We start from the raw sequence: 25,835 nt of genomic DNA, 5'->3' as shown, positions 1-25,835 counted from the left end.
TATTTATGCTTAGGAAATTAACTGACTGTTTCCATACAAAAATCCGATCTGCAACCAGCAACCTTTATAGTAACAAATCAAAATCTGCAACATTGTCATCTTTTTGAAGATGTTACAAGGTTCTATCTTCAATAAAATCAAATTGAATACATGCTCAACCACCTAATAACAGCTTTGATATCAAGAAAAGTTAAAAAAAAAATTTAGCAAAACACAAGGCATCCAGCCATCTTACTCCGAGCATGAAGGTCTGCAAAACCTGAAATTTCAATAAGAAAGCAAAATTTCAATTTAAATGCTTAACTTACGACTAATTCTCGCTAATAACTTTTTGAAAATACTAATAGATGAGTAAAATGTACAACACATGAAGTTATTTTGGCATTTTCATAACACGGGAGGTTATTACATCCACTGAGGCTATCAATAAAATAACAACATCAGCTATAATGGTTGATGCAGCCACAAAACCACTAACCTAGGCCAAGAAATTGGATGACTCGTGTTTGCAACAGACATGGAAAAAAAATTGAAGAAACATGAGGGATTGTTGATGCTATGTGTGGTGTAGAGTTCAAAGTTGTAGTCGAAGAACTTACAAACCTCGCAATATGCTAGACTCCACTGACAGCAAGATTTGTTAACGTTCACAGGCTTGAGACCCAATCTTCTATTTTCATACAAAAGAGTTGACGTATAGATACATCGGGTAGCCTTTTCATATGAAGATTCCAGGGAGACACTCCCACATGATGCTAACTGAAATTACCAGAGCAAGAAATGTGGTTGGCATTCCATTTATATCACTGACTTAATAATTAGCATATCATGCATTCACTAATGAGAGCAAAGGTTAAACAAAGACAAGTAAGCAAGATGCACCATTCATAGTTATAGACAGAGACAAAGCAGCATAATGGATTTCTTCAAAATGTAATAAGCCAAGTTTAAGCTGATTTCGAGTTTCACTGCTGCAGTATGATTTCTCAATCAAACTATCAATAATATTGACAGAATTTAATTTGGTATCTGAGGCCTGTGAATGGTGTAGATGATTATAGACTATTATAGTGCAACAGAACAGATGGATTCGAAATCCAAAGTCACATGATATATACATAGATTTCAGTAACATAACAGCAATTAAGAGAAATAGAGTGAGTCCACAGCAAAACCTTGTTGCACAAGGGCGTAGTAAGCATATATAGCCAAATCCATAGTCCTAAAATTAAATTAAAGAAATATTTTACCCAAACAAGTGGCAGATGGGTTGATTGGTTAAAAAATTAAAGAAATGATACCAGTGCTGGGAAAGTAAAAAAGAAATATATTGCTAATTTGAATTAAAAGATAAAGAAACGAAAGGAGAGCTCATCCCAGTAATCTTAACAAGCTGGCCATGAGGCGCGAGGCGTGGGAGACAAAGAGGAAATTTTGAGAGATAGCTCGAGAATGGCATTGTCCAATATCGAATGATAAATCGAGAGAGGGGAAAATAATGCAAGTCTCGTGGCCTGCTATCGACAATTCTTCCACTTTCTACCCTTGTAATTGCATCCCCCTCTCACTCTTCTCCTCTTCTCCTCTTCTTTGCCTTTCCTGCCCTTCTGTAATTCAACGGCGGCAGTAGAGCCCTTCTGTAATTCAATGGCAGCAGAGCAATCAATCGCCTGGGTTTGCCAAAAAGCATTCAAACCTTTCATCCGGTAGCCCATATCTTCAATTAACCAATTCAGCCGGTTTGCCATTCCAACTATTTTTGCATAAATTTAACAATATCCGTTAGATCCAAATTCAAGATATCTGACGGTTAAAAATTAACTGGTCATATGTTACGTTGAACGTAACTTAGGGATTACCCAATCTCCTTAGATAATTTTTTAATCTAACCCAATGGCTACCAGCACCGATACCCCATCGCTTTCACTCCCACTACCACTCAAAGATCGAGTTGTAATAGTGACCGGCTCATCTCGGGGAATCGGCCGAGAAATCGCGATTCACCTTGCCCAACTCGGAGCCAAACTCGTCATCAACTACACCTCCAACTCGGCTCAAGCCGACGTCGTAGCCGCCGAGATTAACTCGTCGGCTTCCCCTGCCACATGTCCGCCACGAGCCATTACTGTCAAAGCCGACGTTTCGGATCCGGCCCAGGTCAAGTCTCTCTTTGACTCCGCTGAGCAGGCTTTTGACTCGCCGGTTCATGTCCTGGTTAACTCCGCTGGGTTGCTTGATCCGAAGTACCCCACTATTGCAAACACTTCCTTGGATGACTTTGATCGTATTTTCAGGTAATCTATGATGGGAAAATATGATTTTTATTTTTTTTAGATTATGATAAAAATGAAATATTGATGTAAAAAATTATTTATATACATATTAAAAGGACTCAAAACAAATGTTGGCTTCACTAATTTTTATTCAACTGTAAATGGTAGGTCTGATGTATTCCTATGGTCATGTTAAAAATTAAGGAAAAAATGAATTTTTTCATTTTTTTTTGGTTGCTTCGAATCAGTAACTTGAAGGGGGGAAAAGTAGTACTGGGTATGCTTGGGTTTGAGATGTGTGTTTTTAAGTCGGTTGTAGATTGTAAACTTTAGTTGTGAAGTAAAAGCTAGCGTTTATGAACACTTTAATTTTAGTTCTTGTAGTTTCAAAATCAAGCCTACAAACATATCCATAGTGGTTGGTTTGTTTATGAATTGTTTTGGTAAATATAGTATTTATTTATTTGTAAAAAAAAGATGAAAAAGTTACAAAAACATCTTTGCCTGTAGTTAAGGTACTTTGTGTCTCTGTTTGCTCGTTTGCATATTTGTATAAAGAGTGAATGAATTGCATTCCAGGACCAGAGCGCTAGAGACAATTGTGATTGAACATTGAAGCTGCTATACAACTAGTAGTACTTTCATTATGAAGCAAAATCAATATTGTTGCTTTCAAGCTATCAACTGTCCTGTTCAATCCGGATATTTATTTTGCAGTGTCAATGCAAGGGGTGCATTCTTATGTTGCAAAGAGGCAGCAAATAGGCTAAAACGCGGTGGCGGGGGTAGGATTATTCTGATATCAACATCACTGGTTGGCGCATTGAAGCCAGGGTATGCCGCGTACACAGCATCCAAGGCAGCAGTGGAGACAATGGCGAAGATACTAGCAAAGGAGCTCAAGGGAACTGGAATAACAGCAAATTGCGTAGCTCCAGGGCCGATTGCAACTGAGATGTTCTTTGATGGGAAGAGTGAGGAGATGGTGAAGAAGGTGATTGAAGAGTGCCCCCATAATCGGCTTGGCCAGAGCAAGGATGTTGCTCCTGTTGTTGGATTCTTGGCCACTGATGCTAGTGAGTGGGTTAATGGGCAAGTAATTCGTGTTAATGGTGGGTATGTCTAGGTTTTAGTAAGTATTCCTCATAGAATATTTAAAGGAGTTGGAGAATTGTAGATATTACGATTCTCCAGAGGAGTACATCTACTGCGTATCGTCCAATTGTGTCACACAACTTGTCATATAACAGCAATTGGTAGGACTGTTATTTACAAGGTGGGAATATTGTACGTGGGTTTATTGACTTGACCAAATTTGCATCAAGTATTATTGACCAAATTTGTATCCCCCCTTTTTTGACATCTTTATCGGCCAATGGAGTGCAGCCATGTACCGAACTCTTATACAAGAGGAAAAAATATCTATTTGTCTTTTGCATGCATATTTTATCAGCAACTTTTGACGATTCATGCGATGCCATTAAATGAAGTTGGCGTAAAACATATATATAGCTGCTCATCTCCGATCTTGATATCGAATGAACCTATTTCATTTGTCGCAAGTTTCCCACTATTTTCTAGTTCATCATGGCTACAAGCACCATCACCAGAGCCAACCAAGTGCCGCCTTCTCTTCCTCTTGAAGATCGAGTAGCCATAGTCACAGGCGCCTCTCGGGGCATCGGCCGTGGCATAGCCCTCCATTTGGCGTCACTTGGTGCAAAACTTGTCATCAACTATGCCTCTAATTCAGTCCAGGCTGATCTTGTAGCTGCAGAGATAAATTCAGCTTGTCCTGAAACCACTCCACGAGCCATAACGGTCCAGGCTGATGTATCTGATGAAAGCCAGGTCAAATTACTCTTTGGCATTGCTGAAACTGAGTTTAACTCGTAGGCTTCCATCTGCGTCATCCCAGCTGGAGTTATGGATGCTAAGCATCAAGCAATAGCTAATACTTCTGTGGAAGATTTTGATAAAAATTTCAGGTACGGTTATGATAATTAAAGTTTGCTCAATTTATTCAAATCGTTGAACGTAAATAATCTTTAAACATTCAATTATTAACAGTGTTATTTTTTATATTCAGAGTCAATACAAGAGGAACATTCTTATGTTGCAGAGAGGCATCAAACAGGGTAAACAGAGGTGGTGGAGGCAGAATCATAGTGTTATCAACATCATTGGTGCATTCATTGAAGCCGAACTTTGGAGCGTACACTGCATCAAAGGCAGCAATAGAGACAATGGCAAAGATATTAGCAAAAGAGCTCAAAGGAACTAGCATTACTGTGAACTGTGTCGCTCCAGGGCCTGTAGCAACAGATATGTTCTATGCTGGAGTGAGTGAGGAGTTTGTGAAAAAGGTTATTGAAGACTGCCCAATGGGTAGATTGGGAGAGACAATTGATGTGGCTAAAGTTGTTGGGTTTTTGGCTAGTGATGATAGTGAGTGGGTCAGTGGGCAAGTCATTTGTGTTGATGGTGGCTATGCTTAGAATTAAATAAGGAAAATTTACAATCGTCCACCTGTTTGTTTTGTCTTTTTCAAAAATATACAAATATTTTTTTTTTTTCAGTGCGCCACCTGAAGTTTACTTTTTGTTGCATTCTTCCACTTCCATCTAATTTCCGTTAGCAAATTTAACGGAATGACCTTTTTACCCCTCAAAATTACAATTTAACCAAAAATAAATAGAAATTTGAGATAAATTGAAAGGATTTAATTTTTTTCAAAGGTGGGTGCTAGAAATTGGAGGAAAATAATGTTTGTTGCTTGCTAAATTTAGAAAATTTGTATTTATTTTTTTGGAGGAAAATAGTGTTTGTTACTTGGTAGATTTAGAAAATTTGTATTTATTTTTTCTCTTTCAAAAAAATAAATACAAATTTTCTAAATTTAGCAAGCAACAAACATTATTTTCCTCCAATTTCTAGCATCCACCTTTGAAAAAAATTAAATCCATCCAATTTATCTCCAATTTCTATTTATTTTGGGTTAAATTGTAATTTTGAGGGGTAAAAAGGTCATTTCGTTAACATTCTGTTAAATTCACTAACGGAAATTAGATGAAAGTGGAAGAGTGCAACAAAAAGTAAACTTTAGGTGGCGCGCTGAAAAAAAAAAAAGTGTTTGTGTATTTTTGAAAAAGACAAAATAAACAGGTGGACGAGTGTAAATTTCCCATTAAATAATTAGGTGGAGAGATGCTCTTTTAGCATTGTCTTCGGCGCTGTTTGGTATTTTCGGTGGATAGATACAATTTTTAAGTTACAATAACTTCGAAGTTGATGTGATTTAATTTTTAGTTGTACGATTAAAAAAAATATATCTATCTTCTTATTTTTATCAATAATACTATTATTTAAATTAAAATTATCATATTATTAAGATTTATTTCATAAATATAGATTTTTCTTAGCAGTAGTTTTCGCTTAAAAGTAAAAAACATTTACGTACTAATAAACATGGCCTTAATGAAATTATGGGGTAATCAATTATTCAATTTTTACATAATTTCTCATTCGTTTGACATTTCCGTAACCTCAGGGGTTTTAGTGATGTTTTGCAATGCATGATGAAACCTTGACGTACGACATGAAATTATTAGCCAACCAATTGACTCCCCCAATCCTTAAAGATTAAAGAAAGCTACTTCATGTTATTTTCTAACTCGGGCCTCGTAGTATTTATTACACGGAGTGGTGCTAAATATCAAGAAGAACAATAGAAAAATGAGAGAAACTAAAATTCAAGCTGTCTTTTTGTCTCCTCTCTCTCTCTCTCTTGTCAGCTTTCTCTCTCTCTCATCTCTCAACACATGCTTCATTCTCTCGTCTTTCTCTTGTTCTCCTTGATACTTAGCATTTTTCTAATACACAAGCCTTATTAATTTTCTTCATGATCAACTCATGGCAACTGCAACAAGTACCAAACCTTCTCTTGAATCTCTTCCGCTGCAAGACCAAGTAGCCATAGTCACCGGTGCCTTTCGTGGCATCGGCCGCGGGATAGCCCTGCACTTAGCCTCACTTGGAGCAAAAGTTGTGATCAACTACAGCTCCAATTCAGTCTAAGCTGAAGTTGTGGCTGAGGAGATCAATTCAGCTTGTCCTGAAAAAAAAGCACCCCACTAGCAATCACCTTCAAGGCAAATGTGTCCGATGAAAGCCAGGTGAAAGCACTCTTCGACATTGCTGAAACAAAGTTTAATTCTTAGGTTCATGTGTTGGTCAACTCAGTTGGGATTGTAGACGATAAGTTTCCTTTCTATAGCTAAATTCTCTGTTGAAGATTTTGATCAAATCTTCAGGTAGTTACGGTTACTTATGAATTTGTTGGCTCGTGTCAAATTTAGACCAACATGATTTAGCCAGTTTGTTAATTATGTTAAATATTTCAAACTCAAATATTCTGACCAGTTTATTGATTTTATCATACTTTTGTCACTCATTTTTATTGATCTCATTATATTTGTGTCACTTATTTAACAAACATGCTAATTTATATTGTGTCCATAATTAGTCCCAGAATTACATTAGATGAGTATCCGAGAATCAAAATTAAATGAAAATATACTAAAATGAAAAAAAATCAAATATTTTAAGTAAATCAACTTACTTCCATTATTTGAATATTCTGGCTCTGTCATTGTTAATCTACGCATTACATGATTTTAATTAATCTATACATATATATCATATGTGATTCATCATGAAGAAGTTCTGATTTTTCTTTCATTGTTCTCTTGAGAATTTAAGGTGTTTGGTTATTGAGAAAAATAATGAAAAGTGAAAGAAAAGAGAGTAAGGAAATTTTATCCATTACCTTGATATTTACAACTGAATGAATGGACCCTAAATGAATGTGTTGATTTGTGTCTTACATTAGTTAGTAAAGGGGAGTTGCTTGGATTTATACTTTAAGATAAGTCACTCTATCTAATGAGTTAGTCTTTTACGTTGAATGCCTAGAGATCCTAAGCCTAAACGCCCTAAAAAGTGGTACTAGACCCAAACACTAGTATCAGATCAAAGGACTGGGTCCGACGATGATTTTGTCTGAGAAGGATTGTTGAGTTGCATCCTACGTTGGTTAATAAAAAGGAGTTGCTTGGGTTTATAGTTAGGGTAGATCACTCTACTGAATAAATTAGTCTTTTGGGTTGGATTTCTAAAAGTTATAGGCTTAGACCCCTTAATAGAATTGCAATGAATCCTATGACAATGGCACCCTTAATGAGTTGTTTATTGCTAGTGCTTGTTAAACCTATGGCTCCTAGGCGATGCAGTACAATGAAAATGAATATGGTCAATTTTGGACATGACGTTATAGTATTCACACATTCACTAGGCAAATTCTGGTTTCAGGGTCAATATTAGAGGAACATTCTTATGTTGCAAAGAGACAGCAAATAAGCTAAAAAAAGGAGGTAGGGGCAGAATAATACTTCTATCATCATCGGTGGTTGTTTCATTGAGGCCAAAGTATGCATCATACGCAGCATCATACGCAGCAATGGAGATAATGGCAAAAATATTAGCAAAAGAGCTCAGAAGAACAAGCATTACTGTGAATTGTGTGGCTCCAGGGCCTATTGCAACATATATGTTGTTTTCTGAAAGGAGTCAGGATAATATTATGGGTTTGATTGAGGCTTGCCCAATGGGGAGATTGGGTGTGACCATGGATGTGGCTAAAATTGTTGGGTTTTTGGCAAGCGATAATAGGGAATGGGTTTATGGCAAATTATTGGTGCTAGTGGTGGCTAGTAGTCAAATAAAAATCATGTTCATTAAATTTGTTAATGGAGTAATTCAAACCATAATAAGTATTTTATCTTACATATATGATGTAAAAATTCATCTTATTTGGACTCTCTCATTGTTTAAAAGGAGCATTTTCTGTATATTGTGTAACATAGATCCATTTAATAAAATTATGCCTACTGAGTTGTGACCTGGCGTAGAGAAGATTTTTATAGTAAGTAAGACGTGAAATGTTACTGTTGATTGTTTTTGCTTTGTTTTCTTTTTAAACTCTAAAATGGATGGAAATATATTAGTAAAGGTATATGGTATATCTATTTAACAATAAATTTAGTTCTTGCTATTATTTGGTTTATTAGTAAAGATGATCAATGCATTTCAAAAGCCTTTCTGGTTGAGTGGTTTTTAAGAATTGTTTTTTTCAATTGTTCATGCGTGTTTATATTTTTGTAGGAGTTTAAAAAAATTTCGAGTTTCTCACCCCAAACGCTTGATTGACTGAGTGATTTTCAAATTGCTGCCTTTAATTGACCACTTGAATTTAAATCACGGAAAGATTGGGGGCTAAAAAAATATGTTTGAGCTCTGTCTACCTTATATTTTAGGGGGGAAAATTATGCATTTACAAATAAGTTTAATCCTAGCCAATAATATTTATTTTTTCAAATTGGAATTCTATGATTTACAATTTAGCTTTTGTAAATTGATAGTTGCATAATGTTATTTTCAATTAAATTTTCTATTTTGCCTCTATTTGTAAATCGTTAATAATTAAGATTGCGTTTGGCAAACAAGATTACATTGGATTAAATATTATGATTGGACTGAATTAGATTGGATTAAATTAGATTTATGCAATACTGTCTTATGTTTGGTACAATATTAGATTGGAAAAATATCTACTGTCCACCCGTTTTTTCTGACTTTATAAAAAATACACAATTCTTTATTTTTTTGTCTAGAATCCCCCTCAAATTACGTTTCATTTCACTTCTCCACTTCTGTTGGCAGTCCGTTATAACATTACTGATGTCGTAGGGGTAAATTAGCCATTTCAACAGAGCATTCCTTTGAACAACTCTAAATCACCCACATCACTCTCGATATTCTTCTCCCTTTTCACTTCCTCCACTTTCTCAACCCTCTCAGTCCCAATCTTGTTCATGGTCAAATAAGGCATTTTAACCTCAGAATCCGCAGGCAAATTCACTCCCCACCTCAAATTCATCATTACCCTTTTAGTCACTGGCAATACTGTTTTGCTGTTACAGCAATCCCACCTAAAAAGCCACTTTTTTTTATCATCATCTTTCAACAACAATGTTCTATCTCTAACAAACTCAATTCCATCACTACGAATTGAATCAACCACATTAAAGAAACTATCATTCTCATTGCCACTACGCGGCTCCAATTTCAAATCTTGCCACCCGGACGATTCATCCGAAATCGACCTATTTGCAAACTCAGTATTGGAAGGCGACCCAGATTGCAAATGGGGCCCATAATTGAAGTGGGGCTCAAAAATTTGCAGATTAGGGTTTGAAGACGACACAATTTTGTGAAGAGAAAAGTTGCCAAATTGAGGCTTGAAATAGAGCAAAAACGTATGAGTGAAATTGGTTGGGTTTGTGTAGGAAAGAGAGAAGTGGGCAGAGAAGATAAGAGGAGAGTCCTGGGGTGAACCAAACAAACCAAGGCCTGATTTCAAAGAGAAAGAGAAAGGGGTTGTGCTTGTGCACATTGTAGAGAGAGGTGTATAGTTGAGTTTGAAGGAAGGGCCTGATGGAAAGTTGGTGCCGAGAGAAAAGGAAAGGTGTTGATTGCCGGCGGCGACGGTTTTGGTGGTGGTGAGAGAAGAAATGAAAGGTTGATTAAAAATGGTGATGGGTATTTTAACCTTTAGGATTGGTGGGTTTTGGGTGTTTTGGGAATCATCTGGGAGTTTCAGAGACAGCTTCATCTCTCTATGACTCTGTGTGTGACTGAGGATTGTGGAAGATAGTGATTGGCTTTCAGTGATGAGGATTGTGGGTTAATTTTTTTTTTAATATTTCTTATGCTTGTTTGTTTTTTTAGGGTAAAATTATAATTTTTGTATTGGGGGGGCAAAATAGTCATTTCACTAAATTTCCGTTAGTTTTCGTAACGGGCTGCAAACGGAAGTGGAGAAGTGAAACGAAACATAACTTTAGGTGGATTTCAGACAAAAAAAAAAGAATTGTATATTTTTGATAAAGTCGGAAAAAACGAGTGGATGTTGAATATTTTTCCTATTAGATTTGACAAGCTTAAATTTTTATTTAAATACAAAAAATATTTATGAGTATTTAAGAGTAATAATTAAAACTAAATCAAAGCTAATTAATAAGAACATCAAATATATAGTAAATTAGTTATGGGGTAGTCATTACTATTATAAACAAATATAAATTAATATAACTATTTAATTATTTATTTAATTTTTTATTAGATATTTTAGATATATTTTAATTTATCAAAAAAATAGCAAATAAAATTTATAAAATCAGCTAATTGTTGGTATTATTAATTTTCATGATTATTTTTAATATTAAATTGAATATAATCAATTATAGTAATATATTATTAAATAGTTAATTTAATTGAGGTAAAAGTACCAATTTAATTAGACTATAAAAATAAAATAAAAAAATAAATTTAAGTAAATCATGAATAAAATAATTAATTAACTTTAAGTAATAAATAAAAATTTGTGTTATGAAAGAAATATTACAAATGATTGATTTTTTCCTCTTATTATTATCTCATCTAAACTCACTCATAAACTGAGATTGCTAATCCCATAATTTAAGGACTAAATTTAAATTTATTTCTTCTTAATTTAATCTAAGCAAAGTTACCAAATATGGGATAATCTCACACTTAATCCTAACTCTCAAACATAGCCTAAAGGAGTTATTAAATGTTGGATCTTAGTTCTGGAAAGAGAGAGAAAAACTCCTTAAACTGAAAAAGGGAAAGTTCAAGGATTTAAAAGATAAAAGCCCAGTATCGAACTACCGATATGTTCTTTCTCTGTTATGCCCTCTCATAACTTTACGCAAACATAGACTCCAGGGTCAACAAACAAAACCTTTGTGCCGAGGCTATAATGGTACATTCGAGGCTCAATCCAAAAAATATCACCGACCTCAAATAACACGCTCCCAATTCTACTCTTCCAGAACCATGCATCAAAACGCATCGTTTCAAGGCAACCGGAACCATCCGGTAACAAGTTCTTATTACCGGCTCTTCACAAACTAAGCCCGGTCACCTCTATAAATAACCCTAACTAGGGTACAAAAGATCACCGTTTCGCCGACCGCCTCTCTCTCTTTATCCCTCTCTCTTTCTCGCATTCGTTCAGACCGCAGACCAAACGCGAACCTCTCAAATCCTCTAGTTCAAAGCATTATTAACAAATCCTTTGTATCAAAACCTATAAAAGACTTCTCTTTTAAAATTTGTTCCCTCTTTATAAGCCTCTAATTTCTTCTGTTTTTCCCTCCAATTCTTGGGTTTTTTCTTTTCTTATCAGCTTTAAGAACCCTAGATTTCTTTAAATTTTAATCGAAATTGAACCAGATCGATTCTTCAATCAAGACTGTAAATTTCTTTCTGGTTCTTGATATTTTAGCTGTGAAAAGAAAAACCTATAAATTGTTTCTGTCTTTTGACTTTAATCGGGATTATAAAAATTGAAAAAAAAATAAAATTTTGGAAAAGAAGTGGAAAAAGACAATTTTTTTTGAAAGAATAATTTTGGAAAATTATTGATTAGTGAGGAACAAGAATAGAAATGGCTGAGCAAGGTGGTTCGGAAGGGAGCCAGCCGGTTGATCTTTCCAAGCACCCATCTGGCATTGTTCCCACTCTTCAGTAAGTCCCTTTTTGGATCTGTATATACAAAGTATATGTGTTGATTTGTTTCCGTGAAAATATGCATGTTTGTTGTTTTTCAAGGTGAGTTGGTGGATGATGAATTTGTGGAATTAGGGTTTGTGCGTATGCGAGTTCATGATTTTGTAGATCTTCAGTGTCTGGGTTTTGAATTTTTTAATCTAGAAGGGAGATTGAGGTCTACAGTAAATTATTAGTGGAAATTTAATGGATTGGTGGTTTTGCTGATGGCGTGTACAATCTGATTCAAGTGTTTTGGAGAATGATGGATTTGATAAAACGGTGGATGAGTGAGGTTTTGTTCATAGATTTAAGGTTGAAGGGTTGTTATTTATAGGAAGTGAGAGAATGGCAGGAGTGAATTTGTTGCTGATATGATCCCTATTCGACTTGTATTTGTATCTTTGTGGTGTTTAAGTGTTTATTCTCGGAATTATAACATGTGTAATCTCAATGTAATTGAAGCTGTCCTTGGCATGTATGTAGAAGACAAGATTTGTGAAATTATGAACTATTTTCCAGTTGTGGAATTGTAAACATAATTCTACATGTGCAGAATTACGTATTCTGTAAATGTTTATGAATCATTTTAGCTGGCATAAAATTTTCAAATGCTAAATAGATCTTTTCATTTTTGGAAAAGAGTGTGAGAAAACATGTCCTACGAGAAGCAAAGATGAGTGTGTCCTGTTTGCATCTGATGCAATAACGTTTAGGACAACTATTTTGTTATGATATTTAGAAAAGAGAAATACAGAGATTCAACTTGCTTGTCACGGTTTAATAAATTCTTGGATTGTGCCAATGCAAGTTCTGTTTTTTGCACTATCTTTAGTTGCTGGTCATGATTTTTGGGTTGTATGTACAAGATATTAAGCTGTTGTGTTGACCTTATTTTAAATCATTATTGACAAGGCCCATTTTCAGTATTGATAAGAGTTTACTTTATGAGGTGTCCCTTTCAATAGTTGTTATGCTTTTTCCGTCAAAAAGTGACATTTTTGCTCAGATAATAGATTGGCTTGTACAAGTCCAGTGGAAGTTGTAGTTATTATTCTCAGTATGTATGGGCATTGGTCCTGTTGCGGGTGTCTATTTTGAGCTGGTTTTTGAAGTTATAATGGTTGTTGATTTCCATGTGCCACACAAGCTTTGTTTTCCATTTACTTGTACAACTACCATATGATCTCGTTGTGCACTATCAGTTGCTTAACTAGATCTCTTTTTGACCGATAAGGTCTCATTTCAGCTTGGACTACTATTTATTTGAAAATGCGATGATGATGTCATATTGTAATTGAAGATTTTTCATGATTGTATTTGTTCATTGCAACTTCTAAAAAAAATTGTTTCAAATGTTACCTTACATTTGCTATTTAATACTAGGTGCTGTCAGTAGTGTCAAGTATGTGTGATTTTTGTATAACTAAAGAAAATTTTAATTTAAAGTATCCTGTACAAATGGAATTTTGGCTGTGACATATTAGTTGTTTATTAAAAATTTGAAATCTTTTATAAAAAATTTGGGATCTTACTGTTACTTCTATTGGCTATTGTTTTCTAGAAACATTGTATCAACTGTCAACTTGGATTGCAAGTTAGATCTTAAAAAAATTGCACTGCAAGCTCGTAATGCAGAGTACAACCCTAAGGTATGTAAAAATTTGACAGTAATATTTATTCTAATATAATGCTAGGTATGGAGGAGTTTGATTGCCCACCCAATCATTGGGTCTGTTGGTCGTGGCACCCGGCATAACGCATCTCTCTCACTTGTGTTTGTTTATTTTTGTCATGTAGAATGTATTGGTTAGTTGCTTAAGCATCATGTCATTGTTATTATGAGTTTATGCCTAATATTTCTTTTGAATATTACAACAGCGTTTTGCTGCTGTTATAATGAGGATAAGGGAACCCAAAACTACAGCCTTGATTTTTGCTTCGGGCAAGATGGTCAGTCTTCTTGTACTGTCCTAAATCATGGTTCTGAATACTGATAATTTTGTTTTCCTGTTATTATACTCTTATAAGCAGTGGATTCTATTTTTTAAACAAGGTTAAGTAGTGTGTTTAATTTCTCTTGCTCTCTCATTTTGCTTTCTTTTTCATTTCCTCCACTTCTACTAGTTGACGTTTCTGTTATGAAAATAGTTTCCAAATGTGTTAGAATTGATAAATTAGTTCTCTCACACGCTGCAGGACATATCAAGCTGTTGTTTTATGTTTTTTATTGTAGGATTATGGATAATCATTTTCATAGCTGTAGTTGAATATGCCATCTGTGTATGGTGGGTGCTGCTTCATATCCGAAGTGATTTAATGTTTCAGCTTTGCCTTTTTTACTGAAAGAGATACTTCTCTCGTTACAGGTTTGCACTGGTGCCAAGAGTGAACAGCAATCAAAACTGGCAGCAAGGAAGGTGTGTCTTGGGCTGTGAAAGGCTTATAGCTTGTAATTATATTCATGATAGGAGAGTGGGATGTAATTCTCTTCAAAACAAAAAACTGGTAGTAAATTAAATAAAAAAAATGTGTCGCATCAATGTAGAATAATTTTAAAAGATTTTGACTTTTACCAGTGAAGAGTTGTTTAGGGCGTTGAATGGTTATAAGCTTTCCGTCTTATTTTCTTTGAATTCTAACCTATAAAATTCAGTTGAATGGATCTTTATCAGTGGAGGATTTCTTGTATAATTTTCCTTGCATGATGTTGAATTTGTATTTTTCAGTATGCTCGAATCATCCAGAAGCTTGGTTTTCCTGCCAAGTTCAAGGTACCCTTTCTCCCTCTAATGAAATGCATGAGGGCCGTGCTTGTCATAGCTGCAGACTGCTTTTTAATTTTTTTTTTATATGGTTCCCTCACATCGGTATTGTGATGCAGGACTTCAAGATTCAGAATATTGTTGGCTCCTGTGACGTTAAATTCCCTATCAGGCTTGAAGGTCTTGCCTACTCTCATGGTGCCTTTTCAAGTGTGAGTGGTACCTTTCACTATTTCACTGCTATGATTTTGCTATTTAAATATGGTCTCTGTTAGATGTGCATGTTTATGTTTATTAGATAAAATCCATATGTCACTTATTTACACAGACGGCTTTATATGTCATGCATATGTTCTCATTCTTATCTAAGTTCCAAAAGTTAAAAGAGGAGTTTGCTTATTGATTTAGTTTTTGTTTGCTGATGTTTCTAAGGTTGAGGGCTTACTTTGACTATTTTGATGCAGTATGAACCGGAGCTCTTTCCTGGCCTTATATACCGCATGAAACAGCCCAAGATTGTGCTTCTTATTTTTGTTTCTGGGAAAATTGTGATTACAGGAGCAAAGGTACTTCGGCTTTCTTCCCTATTTGCCCTATCCATTGTGATATGGATGGGCTGACAAGACAATTTTCTTTGTTCAACATTTGTAGGTAAGAGATGAGACCTACACAGCCTTCGAAAACATATACCCTGTCCTTACAGAGTTCAGGAAGGTGCAACAATGGTATGGCATAAGTTCTCTGTCCTCTGCCGTTTTTCTTTGCCAAAGAAGACAAGAACCTTGTTGTGAAAAGTTTTTTTTTTCCTTTTAATGAATGGAACTTTTGGCTGATATTATTTTCCTGATTTGATTGCAGAATTAGCAAGATGAATACACATTTGAATGGGGGCTCCAACTTTGCCGTGGAATGTGGATAGTATTATTAATTTTCAAGGACTGCTTCTCTTTCTGGGTTTTGCTGTTGAAGAAGGTGGTGGATTCAAATGTGAATATGTGAAAGCTTTGGGACCTTAGGGAACTGGATGTTAGTTACGGTCATTCGGAACTGGATTTAAGTTACCCTCCATAAGAATGGTACACGGTGATCTTCAAGAAGTGTTTCCTCTGTAATTAGTTTTTATTTGGTTCAGACGGGAAGGGCTTAGATGTAAGGAGCTTCTCTGTTTCATGATTTTATTTAAATGTGAAGAAACATTTTTGGTGGATTCTAGTAATAACAAACTTCTTGTTCCAATTTTGACGAAATGGTGTCTTATGACCTCTTGGAAAAAGAAAATTAAATTGCATAAAAGACGTGTGAAAATGCATACCTTTTGTTGCATAGAATTGCTACTAAATTTTGACCTTTTAAAAGAGGATGAGTTATGGGGTTCAGTTACAAATTTTATGAATCATCAAACATTAGAAATGAAATTGTATTTTTGATGAAACAAATTGTTAATATTTGTATGAAAATAATCACGTGGCAAATGTGTCATTTTGGCTACAAGATATCCTGAAAGCGTACATGAAAACATGTGGCAACGGTTTTTTTACGTGATGCTTTATTTCTTTCTTTCTTCCACGTCAAAACGACAGTTTCTTCTTTACTCTCCCCTCTTCAAACTACAAAAGTACAAACTTGTAAACAAATATCTGACATAACTGAAGCACAAGTATCGTTTAACTGTCTTTCTGCAAAACTGTTGATGGCTCAAATTACATCACAAGGTGGCTTAAATTTGCTCTTTAACGGTGATGGATCATCATTTGGTGTGGAACCGAGAGACCCTTTTCAGTACAAGCTTGGTAGTGGCTTAAGATCAATCGAAGTTCATAAGAGGAAGCTCATTAGGCCTCGGAATGGAGTTTGGTCGTCTATGAATAAGAAGAAATCTAGCAAGTTTAGTGTAGATGCAAGCCTTAATGTGAGTGGTAAGGGGATTAGCGGCGAGAGTGAAGAGTATGACAGCGATGAGGAGTTTGATGAATTGGCTTGTTTTAGAGGCTTGGTTTTGGACATCTCTTATAGGCAAGTTCAAATATTGTTCCTATGCTTTGGTTCTTTCATTCATGATTTGTTGTTGTTTTTTGATAAGTTGGTTTGTTTTGCAATGTGGACTTTTGCTAAATTTTGATTTGGGTTTAGATTTTGCAGCATGCTTTATCTAGATTTGTAGTTATACAGGTTGTGTAATGGGTCTATTTCAGCTGGGTTTTAGGTAATTCAGCTATTTCTGTGTGGTCAATTATTTGACAGAAGGACAAGTTTTAGAGGCAGTGCACTAGAATCCCAATTACCAAGAATGAAAGGAACATGATCCGGTACTTGTTATAGCAGATGGGTTGCTTGTGAAGCCTATAAAGTTCGATGTTTCTACTAAGACGTTGATAAAGTTGATCAGGAGACAAAATGTTTTACTACTAACTACTACATTTCTTTTTTTCCCCCCTGATTCTATATTAAATCGTTATCAGGTACTATAAGTATATGTGGGTTGAGTCCAGGTGCTGAAATATATTAACATGGACTGAAAGCACCTATGATCAATATGAAAGTTGATAATAAATTTTGTAATGTAATGTGGTTTCAGTTAACTCAGTTTTAAGGCTTCTTGCATACTTAAATTACTCCTGGAAGCCAATGGGCCAACCTCATCGGATCTGTTAATTGGGTATTTGTTATGAATATCTGTTGCTCAGTTTCATTCTCAAAAATAATTATCATTGCTCTGGAGCACCAAGTTACCTGTCAAAATGTCTCAGACACTTGATTTTTTCATCTATATTGACTGGAGTGATCTCAGTGGTTAGTATGAATTAGTTGAAGTCCAGCGTACAAAGTATATACCCTATGGCTCTATAACTTGATTGCTTTCCTTTTCTTCTAACTTTCATTTCTTGAACATTCTATTCATTTTCCAATGTCATTTCAATATAACATGTACTTGAATATTAATCAATTTTTAAAGATGAAAAGGGAAGTTCAATTCTTAGCTGGTGTTAATTTGCAGAACTTAAAGTGCTCGGATCATTTCTTTCTTTTTTTCCCTTCCCCTCTTTCTTTGTACACCATCTTTTAGGAAAACTTCAATGTATCTGGATCTGATTTTTTATTGACTTTCTCCAGGCCAGTCAATGTTGTCTGCTGGAAACGAGCAATTTGTTTGGAGTTCATGGAGAAGGTTGGACTAACATGGCTTACTGGTCCATTTTAGATGTTTGGACAGTAGTAATTAATCTATGGCTTGGTTTATAGCTTTTGTTTTCTACTTTACTTTCGGCAATCATATATTAGAATGTGGAAAATCATTCGTTGGAGAATACTCAAAAGTCGAAATATTTCTCCTTAGCACATCTAGTTGTTACAAGGCAGGCCTAGGAAAGCATATTTAGACTGGATGTTGATGCATGATATTGTAATAGTGACAGAAATGAATCCTCAACATTACCTGTTGCTTCTCCTTAGTCATACAAAATTACAAGATTTATCTATTTTCTCGATTCACACAAGTACACAAGCACATTCATATAAATAGTTCATTTTCATTTTAAATCTCTTGTCATTGCTTCTACCCAGGCTGATGTTCTGGAATACTATGATCAGACTATAAACTCCCCGAATGGATCCTTCTACATACCAGCTGTTTTAAGGGTATGTGATTAGGGAGAATTTACTATTCGTTGTGTTGTAATTTTTCCTTGCAGTTCTTCTATAGTTTGATTTTATTCACCTTGTTTATTTACTTCAAGCATTACTCTCCTTTCTGACTAAAATTTGAACTTGAATTCCAACTCGCTTGAATTGACCATATCCTTCCTTCTTTTAGGTGCGACATCTGCTGCAAGTTGTTAAGCGGAGAAGAATCAAAAACAACCTCAGTCGTAAAAATTTAATGTATCGCGACAACTTCACATGCCAGTAAGTACCCTTTGAACATGTTGAACTTGTTCATCATTGCTTCAAACAAGTAGGCACCAACTAACACAATTGCTGGAAGCTCCAAGTGAGAGAGAGAGCACTATGTTGACCACATGGAGTCAAGTTTCAAAAATTGCTTTTTAAGCTTTGAAGGCTTTGTATTAAAATTTATTATAACCTTAGCTGAAAAAGGAACTTTAACTTAGCTGTGCTATAAAATGGTGAGATCTCTTGGAGTGGCCAAAGAGGATTGAGGTTCAAACACTGCTCACATTTTGATTGTATAGGGGTTTGGTTTTTACTTGTGCTAAAGAAAATTGTAGGAAAATAGTTGTGCAATATAACAGTAAATTTTCATTTCTTCGAAGGGTGTTTGTCACTGTTTTGTGTACTAACATAATATTTCCTATATCGATAGGTATTGTTCTTCCCGTGAGAACTTGACAATTGACCATGTTGTGCCAGCTTCAAGAGGAGGAGAATGGAAATGGGAAAATCTGGTGTGAAAATTTTGCTGAGACACATTTGCTGGATTCATTACTTTGTTACCACTATCTTTCATTGTTGATTGTTTCAAGCTTATAGTGCTTCACGATCTTTGATTATGGATTATTTTGAACTCATACATAGAGCTTCACAATCTTTCATATGCTTAACACACTGCAGTTTCCATCTGCTATGCATTATGTTTGATTGCAATTGGAATCGTTTATAAAAAGCAGAACTTGTATTTTAGAACATAAAAATCGCACAATTGAACAATATAAAGCTCAATATGCTTTTTAAGATTACAATATAAAATGATATAAAAAATCACGAGGATCACATTACAATGTAAAAATAAATTAGATTCCCTTTTATGACTGATAGGGAATGACTGAGAAAACAGTGATACTGTAAATTAGTTGTAGATAATGTATTATGACTTGATGTTACTCCTCAGAACAGCCTCAGGGATTTTTCCCAGAAGCTTGTATACCTAATGCACGAAACATGGAAACTCCTGCTGGAGGATGATAATAAAGATTATTGATATATAACCACTGTTTATTCTGAATCTTTGTAATTCTTGCTGATGTTATTTTTGTGACAGGTTGCAGCATGCTTCAAATGCAACTCAAGGAAAGGTAAAAAAACTCTGGAGGAAGCAAGTATGCAGCTCTTAAGGGTTCCCATGGTATTAGTTAGATACCTTTACCATGCTGTTGAAAATCATGCCAGTGAAAATATGTGTTTGGTTACCAGAAGAGTTATGGTTCATGCCTCTTAATCCTGCAGGCACCAAAAGACTACGATATACTTGCCATACCCCTTACAAGTGCAGCAATAAGAATGCTGAGGGTAAGAAAGGGAACACCAGTCGAATGGCGTCAATATCTGCCGCAGCACTCTTTGGAGTTATGACATCCATCAATTGGACCATTGTACATTCCCATGCTTTGTACATATTGTATCTGCTCACTCCTGGTGCTCAAGTCATTCGAAAGCGCCTAAAAAACATGGACAACCCATGATTTATGTCACGTAAATTTTCCTTTCTTCTGCCTTAAAAAGAGAATAAATTATTCTACTGTAAATTCTTAACTGGAAATAGCACGATATATTCTTATCTACTCATTTATTCTTCTTTGTGTGACTTCATGATGCTTCTCATATTGTTTATTGATCTTGCCTCCTATTGAGGATATTGCTGACCTATGCACTTTCTGCTGAATCCTACTCCTATACATCTGCAGGCCTAATTTTTTATCTTCTTTACATGAAATTTTTTGCAGTTGATACAACAAGTTAACTAACATGTATAATATTGATCACTTGTTCTCTAATCCGTTCATTGAACATAATGGCCAAGTGGTTTCATCTTTTGGTAGGCATATTGAGATGAAATTCCTAGATAGAAATATTCTGCAATTTTGTTTATTAGGTGTTGTGAACTATGTTAGTGGACTTGTTTTAAACGAGATACGGTGTATAGCTGGACTGAATAGAATCACATTCATGGGGCACATTTTTCCTCCACCTCACGTTATTATTATTGTTATATAGATTCTCTTAACAATAATTGCTTGCAATGCTTCCTTATTTCTTCATTGAGACCGGCAGCTGGGGTCATTCTCTCCCCACCTGAAACCCCCGTCCTTTTACAGAAATGCAACATTGACCACTCTCCAGTCATATTATGAAGACGAGTTAGCTTCATAATTTAATATGTAACAGTTTTGGATCAATTAAACAGTGTGTTAACTTAGGCATCAAGCTAGAAAGATGATAGTGACGAAGATGACATGATATATCATGAATGGTGACGATGATGATGATGAAGCATTGAGTGTGATGGAGACATGTAGCAGAGGAGTATTGGGAAAATTACAAAGACAAGTCCAATCCAGTACGGTCTAAAATTATGACTGTTACCTGTAATCCCCGTTCACAGCGATTGTACCGTCACTTCGGTTACCACAAATGCGTCAAAGCAGTTCTGGGACATCATGACTCACAGAAGATTTTTGCAACTCATCCCCCTTGTAAGAAAGATTACTCGTTGCATTAAGTACTCACATTTTTTAGCATGATTTAATAACAGCTGGAATCAACCCACCAAACTTCCAGATCCTAAGTATAATGAAAGATTGACTGATAGTTTATCATGAAACAAAATGATTAAATTCATGAAATTGAGCAGCTAAGCTAGCTTAATTAGCTATGTAATCTGGAGCAATATTAATAAGAAACGTGCAGTATAGTTAATTAAACTTAATCACTGCTTAGAAAATAACTCCAAGTCCCACTCAAAGCCTCTGGGTATTGCAGCAATTAATTAATTAAGGATCAACTCAATTTCTGGTCTGATAAAGCTGATTAAACATTTTATCTAAAGAATCTAGCAGTTAAAATTGCGCAGAGAGTAGACTGACAATAATGGTACTTTTTAGCTTACTTTGGTCCCCATAAAATCTCCCATTATTCTTCTTTGGGTTAATTCTGTCCTGCCCCTAAATGTTTTAACATATTCCACCGTGCATATAAATATTTCAACAATGCTCAATCTATACCTAAATCCGTTAATTTGACCATTTATTCTAACGATCAAAGGGTAAATTTAGAAGTTTATGTCCTAAATATTATTTGATAATGATAAAATTAAATTATTTGATAAATTAATTTATGAGATTATTATTAATTACTTTTAATTAAGAATTTTTAATGGAAATATTAATTATTAGATTAATATTTTATCTCATTTAATTCTTTTCTAATTCAAGATAAGGGATATTTCAGATATTTCATTAACTTTCAAATAGCTCCGTTAAAAATAACAGTCAAATTAACAGAATTAGGTGCGCGGTGGAAAATATCAAAAAGTTTAGGTGTGCGGTAGAAAATATTGAAAGATTTAGGGGTTAGGTGGAAATAACCCTTCTTCTTTTGACGTTTGATTTTACAGAGAAAAAAAAAGAAGAAAGATTATTATGATTTATAACAGCAGCTGCTGCAGTAGGTTCAGTTTTACAGCGAGCTGCACAGAACACAGGCCTGGTAATTTTTGTCCCCACTCATAACTTCTTCTTCACTCAAAAAACCCCCTTTCCTCTCGACTTTAAACTTAAATTTAATATTTTTTAAAAAATCATCAATAGTATATCCTTAGTTTACTTTATTATTAAATTTACTATAATATTTTTAAAGTGTATCAGTCATCCATTCTAAATTAGTAAAATATATTTACCGTCCACCAAACTGTTAATTACTGTTTAAATATGATGACGTCAGAGGAGTATTCTAGTATTTTCATATGATACAATTGATAATTTAAGGATATATAAGTTATAATAAGAAATTTTAAGCGTATACAAGTGATAATTTTTAAGGATAAAATCGTCAATCCATTATAGTTCTGTTAACTTTCAAATAATAGCTAACAGTTTAGTAGTCGTCAAATAACTTTTATCAATTTAAGGTGGACGATTGATATATCCTTAAAGTATTGTAGTATTTTTTATAAAAACAAAAATTTAGAGTATACGAATGATAATTTTCTTATTTTTTTAAAATGACACTTTGAATTAAGTTTTTTTAAAGTAGTCATTAAAAAACGAAAATAAGAAGACTTTTTATACATTATATTTGAAAAGAGGAATGCAAGAGACAAAAATGAGAAACGTTGAAAACACCATTTGGATGTTTTCAACTTTTTCTTTCTTTCTTTCTTTTTTAATTATTTTCTTTTACAAAAAGTGAGAAGAACATTTTCATGTTTTATTAATTATTTTTAACAAAAACATGTTTTATCCTTTTGGTTTACTGAAAGCTGAAAATTGCCTTTGACAAATGATACAAAACAATTTTTTTTTTTAGTGCTTGATCTATAAAGTATACAAAAATAATTATGATATTACTAAGCTGTATGCAACATAACATAAATACCAAAGAATAAAGAAGTTTGAGTTGATTAAAATAACATATTATTGAATGGGTCAAACTTATATCACTGATTTACTAATCGTGTCAAGTTTAGATTTTGAGGTCTCAATGTAATTTTTTAATTAATTATATTGTATTAACTAATTTTTATCTAATTGAAATATATTTAAAAATATTTTATTATACTAAAATTAGTTATAATTTGAGTAAGTAACACCGCAAGCATTTGAACAAAATATTCATGCATGCAGGTGCGAGCACACAGACAAACTCATACATGCATATGTAAGGGCCCACAATTTGCATTAATGTTTCATGTCAATAAAACCTTAATGATTCGTGTAATAATAACTAATCCCCTAATTAACTCCTTAATAATTACTATGATAAATCATTTGTGAATTTCTCTTTAGTTTTTTATTTAAAAAAAAAAAAAAAAAAAAAACAACCATAGTAGTAGTAGTCGTTAGTAAATAGATAATGTCAAAGTAATTGCCAAAACCAATAAAGAAAAAGCAAAATTCAAAAGTAATAATAATAAAAAAAGAATCATAAAGAGAGAAATGGAAGATTTGGGATAATAAGACAGAGAGGGTGGGGGCGTATTTTAAATTTTAAATTTCAAAATTTTTCAATGTTGAAAAATTTGCACTGTTTGATTTCGTACCATTTTAAGCCTTCAGCTTTATCTGCCGACAGAAACCGAGGCCATAATAATAAAGAGCCACAGTAAACAGCTCAAAAAGACAGATAGATACCTTAGCCAATATACCCCCACCCACATCACGTTACCCTTCTTTCATTTTCTCCATTCTTCTCTCACTTTCTCCTCTCTTTATCAAAGGCATGGACTTTTGCCGGAATGTGGCTGTTTCCGGTGACCAGTACCAGCAAGACCAAGTCCTCTCGCCTTCATCTATCCCTCCCTCTTCCTCCTCCAATCTTGCTCTTGCTGACCCTCTTGATGACCTTTTCCCTGCTCATACCACTGTGGGTTTTATTCTCTCTTCTTCTTTCTCTCTCTTGTGGGTTTTCTTTTATTCTTCTAGACAAACCCCCAAAACAAAATTCTTTACTTTGCTCTTGCCTTAAGTTTTTCACTTGTTATTTTGGTTAAAGGTCTCAATTTTTTTTTTAACTTGCAGGAAGTGGATGTTAGCTTGGAATGGCTTTCAATATTTGTAGAAGACTGTTTATCGAGTTCAGGAATTTGTCTCCCAGCTTCTGAATTGCCCACCAAAAATAATGCAGCTGCTACAACTGCAGCTCCGTCGCCAAAGCCCTTGCAGCAGCAGCAGCAGCAAAAAGCAAGTACCACCACCACCCCAAGCCCGCCACCTTCCCTGGAAAAATTTGTTGTTCCGGGCAAGGCAAGAAGCAAAAGAAAGAGAGCCTCAAGCACTGCTAAATTAACTCAAACAAGCACGTCATTATCATCGTTAACAACTGGTTGTTGGACGACCACTCATAACAACCACCCGGCAGATACCCAACTCTTTCACTCCGACGACCCTCCTCTGCTTCAAGTTCAACAGGCCTTCTGGCTTGCTGATAGTCAACTCATTTTCCCCAAAAAAGAAACCACCAACACCAACGCTATCAACACCAACAGCAACAAGAAAGCGAAAGCTAATGATGGTGATGAGGAGGAGGAGGCAAAAGAAGAAGAAACAGAAATTGGCAAGGAAGTTGAAGTTGTCCAGCAGCAGCAGCAGCAGCAAGGAAGGAGGTGCAGTCATTGTCTATCACAAAGGACGCCACAGTGGAGGGCGGGACCATTGGGTCCAAAGACTCTGTGTAATGCATGTGGGGTGAGGTACAAGTCTGGGAGGTTACTGCCTGAGTATAGGCCGGCCAAGAGCCCTACTTTTGTTAGCTACTTGCACTCCAATTCTCACAAGAAAGTCTTGGAGATGAGAATGGCTCTGATGCCTTCTCCTTCTTCACTTCCCAAGTAATTATTATTAGACAGACAACAAAAGAGAAAATATATAATGCAGAAATCTTTTAATAGTTAGTGTTGCTCTACTCTAGCAGGTAGTAGCTAGTAGTAACTTTCTTTTAATTTAATTTTTATGGGTATTATTAATCAATCAATTAATTAAGGTTTTAGAACTTCGAAAATGTTCTGTTTTTCTTTCTTGTGTTCTTTAACCTTTCTTTCTTTCTTAAAGCACCTCCAATGTTTTCAACAAAGAGAGAAGAGATGTGGATAGCACTAGCACTACTAGCCAGGTCGCAGCCGGGTTTCTGTTTTGGATTTTCTTGGGAAACAAACATATAATTTAATAATATGGATTACTTATATATAGCAAGAAAGAAAGGAAATGCTATTATTATTCTATGTTACGACTTACAAGGCAGCGAAAAGGACATCATTTAAAATGATGTTGCTGCTGCTGTACAAGAATATTTTGACCCAGAAAGGATAAATATGGGAGACATTATTTGGAACAGTGAACAATTATTATTATGAAATAGTATTATTGAATTGGGTGATATTGAAATTTTTTTTTTAAACAAAAAAGGAAGGGTAATTTGGGAAGAAAAAAAAGTTGATGGAATCAAGGCATGCACGTGAGCAGTTGAACCAATGGATTCTCCCGAAAATGGGTTACAGATTGAACAGATTCTTGTCCTTTTCTTTCATCTTCAACAGAACAGTTGCCTTTTCCTTTTCGTTTCCCCTCTTCGTAAGTTATTTACATGCCCACCATAATTAATGGTAATTTTCAATTCACTAGAAATTTAGGGAAAAAAAAAATTCAAATGTATTCCT

The 25,835-nt window shown here is 34.8% G+C and overlaps 7 protein-coding genes, 1 long non-coding RNA gene and 1 pseudogene across 9 annotated transcripts; 7 read left to right on the top strand and 2 right to left on the bottom strand.

Annotated features, from left to right (window-relative positions):
- Window positions 1–45: 45 nt before the first annotated feature.
- On the bottom strand, window positions 46–2,005 carry LOC102628889 (uncharacterized). Its single transcript, XR_008053229.1, has 3 exons — window positions 1,860–2,005; window positions 604–1,753; window positions 46–259 (listed from the first exon to the last, which is right to left on the bottom strand). It is a non-coding gene; the product is annotated as an uncharacterized LOC102628889 (long non-coding RNA).
- On the top strand, window positions 1,894–3,717 carry LOC102615814 (NADPH-dependent aldehyde reductase-like protein, chloroplastic). Its single transcript, XM_006479030.3, has 2 exons — window positions 1,894–2,294; window positions 2,991–3,717. The coding sequence occupies exons 1-2, from the start codon at window positions 1,894–1,896 to the stop codon at window positions 3,397–3,399; spliced, it is 810 nt and encodes a 269-aa protein (XP_006479093.2). The 3' UTR covers window positions 3,400–3,717.
- A 143-nt stretch (window positions 3,718–3,860) lies between these two features.
- Window positions 3,861–4,169, top strand: LOC107174263 (NADPH-dependent aldehyde reductase-like protein, chloroplastic). The gene has a single exon (XM_015530674.3). The coding sequence runs from the start codon at window positions 3,861–3,863 to the stop codon at window positions 4,167–4,169; it is 309 nt and encodes a 102-aa protein (XP_015386160.2).
- On the top strand, window positions 4,115–4,849 carry LOC102616110 (NADPH-dependent aldehyde reductase-like protein, chloroplastic). Its single transcript, XM_015530673.3, has 2 exons — window positions 4,115–4,261; window positions 4,363–4,849. The coding sequence occupies exons 1-2, from the start codon at window positions 4,200–4,202 to the stop codon at window positions 4,769–4,771; spliced, it is 471 nt and encodes a 156-aa protein (XP_015386159.2). The 5' UTR covers window positions 4,115–4,199; the 3' UTR covers window positions 4,772–4,849.
- A 1,336-nt stretch (window positions 4,850–6,185) lies between these two features.
- On the top strand, window positions 6,186–8,540 carry LOC102615507 (NADPH-dependent aldehyde reductase-like protein, chloroplastic; annotated as a pseudogene).
- Window positions 8,541–9,096: 556 nt separating this feature from the next.
- On the bottom strand, window positions 9,097–10,005 carry LOC127900829 (uncharacterized). The gene has a single exon (XM_052436081.1). It carries the CDS (start codon window positions 10,003–10,005, stop codon window positions 9,097–9,099), a length of 909 nt encoding a protein of 302 aa, XP_052292041.1.
- A 1,371-nt stretch (window positions 10,006–11,376) lies between these two features.
- LOC102614840 (TATA-box-binding protein 2) lies at window positions 11,377–15,978 on the top strand. 2 transcript variants are annotated; one of them, XM_006479028.3, is made up of 9 exons: window positions 11,377–11,945; window positions 13,531–13,618; window positions 13,848–13,919; window positions 14,336–14,386; window positions 14,696–14,740; window positions 14,851–14,943; window positions 15,196–15,297; window positions 15,383–15,456; window positions 15,590–15,978. In XM_006479028.3, coding segments are annotated over exons 1-9 (606 nt in total). In that variant the 5' UTR covers window positions 11,377–11,865; the 3' UTR covers window positions 15,591–15,978. The 2 variants fall into 2 exon arrangements, with proteins under 2 accessions (XP_006479091.2, XP_015386158.2); XM_015530672.2 differs by lacking the exon at window positions 13,848–13,919.
- Window positions 15,979–16,269: 291 nt separating this feature from the next.
- Window positions 16,270–20,275, top strand: LOC102614552 (uncharacterized). Its single transcript, XM_006479026.4, has 7 exons — window positions 16,270–16,744; window positions 17,843–17,897; window positions 18,293–18,367; window positions 18,543–18,634; window positions 19,053–19,134; window positions 19,728–19,811; window positions 19,913–20,275. The coding sequence occupies exons 1-7, from the start codon at window positions 16,422–16,424 to the stop codon at window positions 20,036–20,038; spliced, it is 837 nt and encodes a 278-aa protein (XP_006479089.2). The 5' UTR covers window positions 16,270–16,421; the 3' UTR covers window positions 20,039–20,275.
- Window positions 20,276–23,778: 3,503 nt separating this feature from the next.
- On the top strand, window positions 23,779–25,171 carry LOC102614260 (GATA transcription factor 5-like). The gene is made up of 2 exons (XM_006479025.4): window positions 23,779–24,046; window positions 24,202–25,171. Exons 1-2 carry the CDS (start codon window positions 23,903–23,905, stop codon window positions 25,012–25,014), a joined length of 957 nt encoding a protein of 318 aa, XP_006479088.2. The 5' UTR covers window positions 23,779–23,902; the 3' UTR covers window positions 25,015–25,171.
- The last annotated feature ends 664 nt before the right edge of the window (window positions 25,172–25,835 follow it).

Source organism: Citrus sinensis, chromosome 3 (assembly GCF_022201045.2).
Source record: "Citrus sinensis cultivar Valencia sweet orange chromosome 3, DVS_A1.0, whole genome shotgun sequence".
Taxonomy (NCBI): domain Eukaryota; kingdom Viridiplantae; phylum Streptophyta; class Magnoliopsida; order Sapindales; family Rutaceae; genus Citrus; species Citrus sinensis.
The sequence above is the reverse complement of the archived record's forward strand: the minus strand, read 5'-3'. Positions and strand labels throughout refer to the sequence as shown.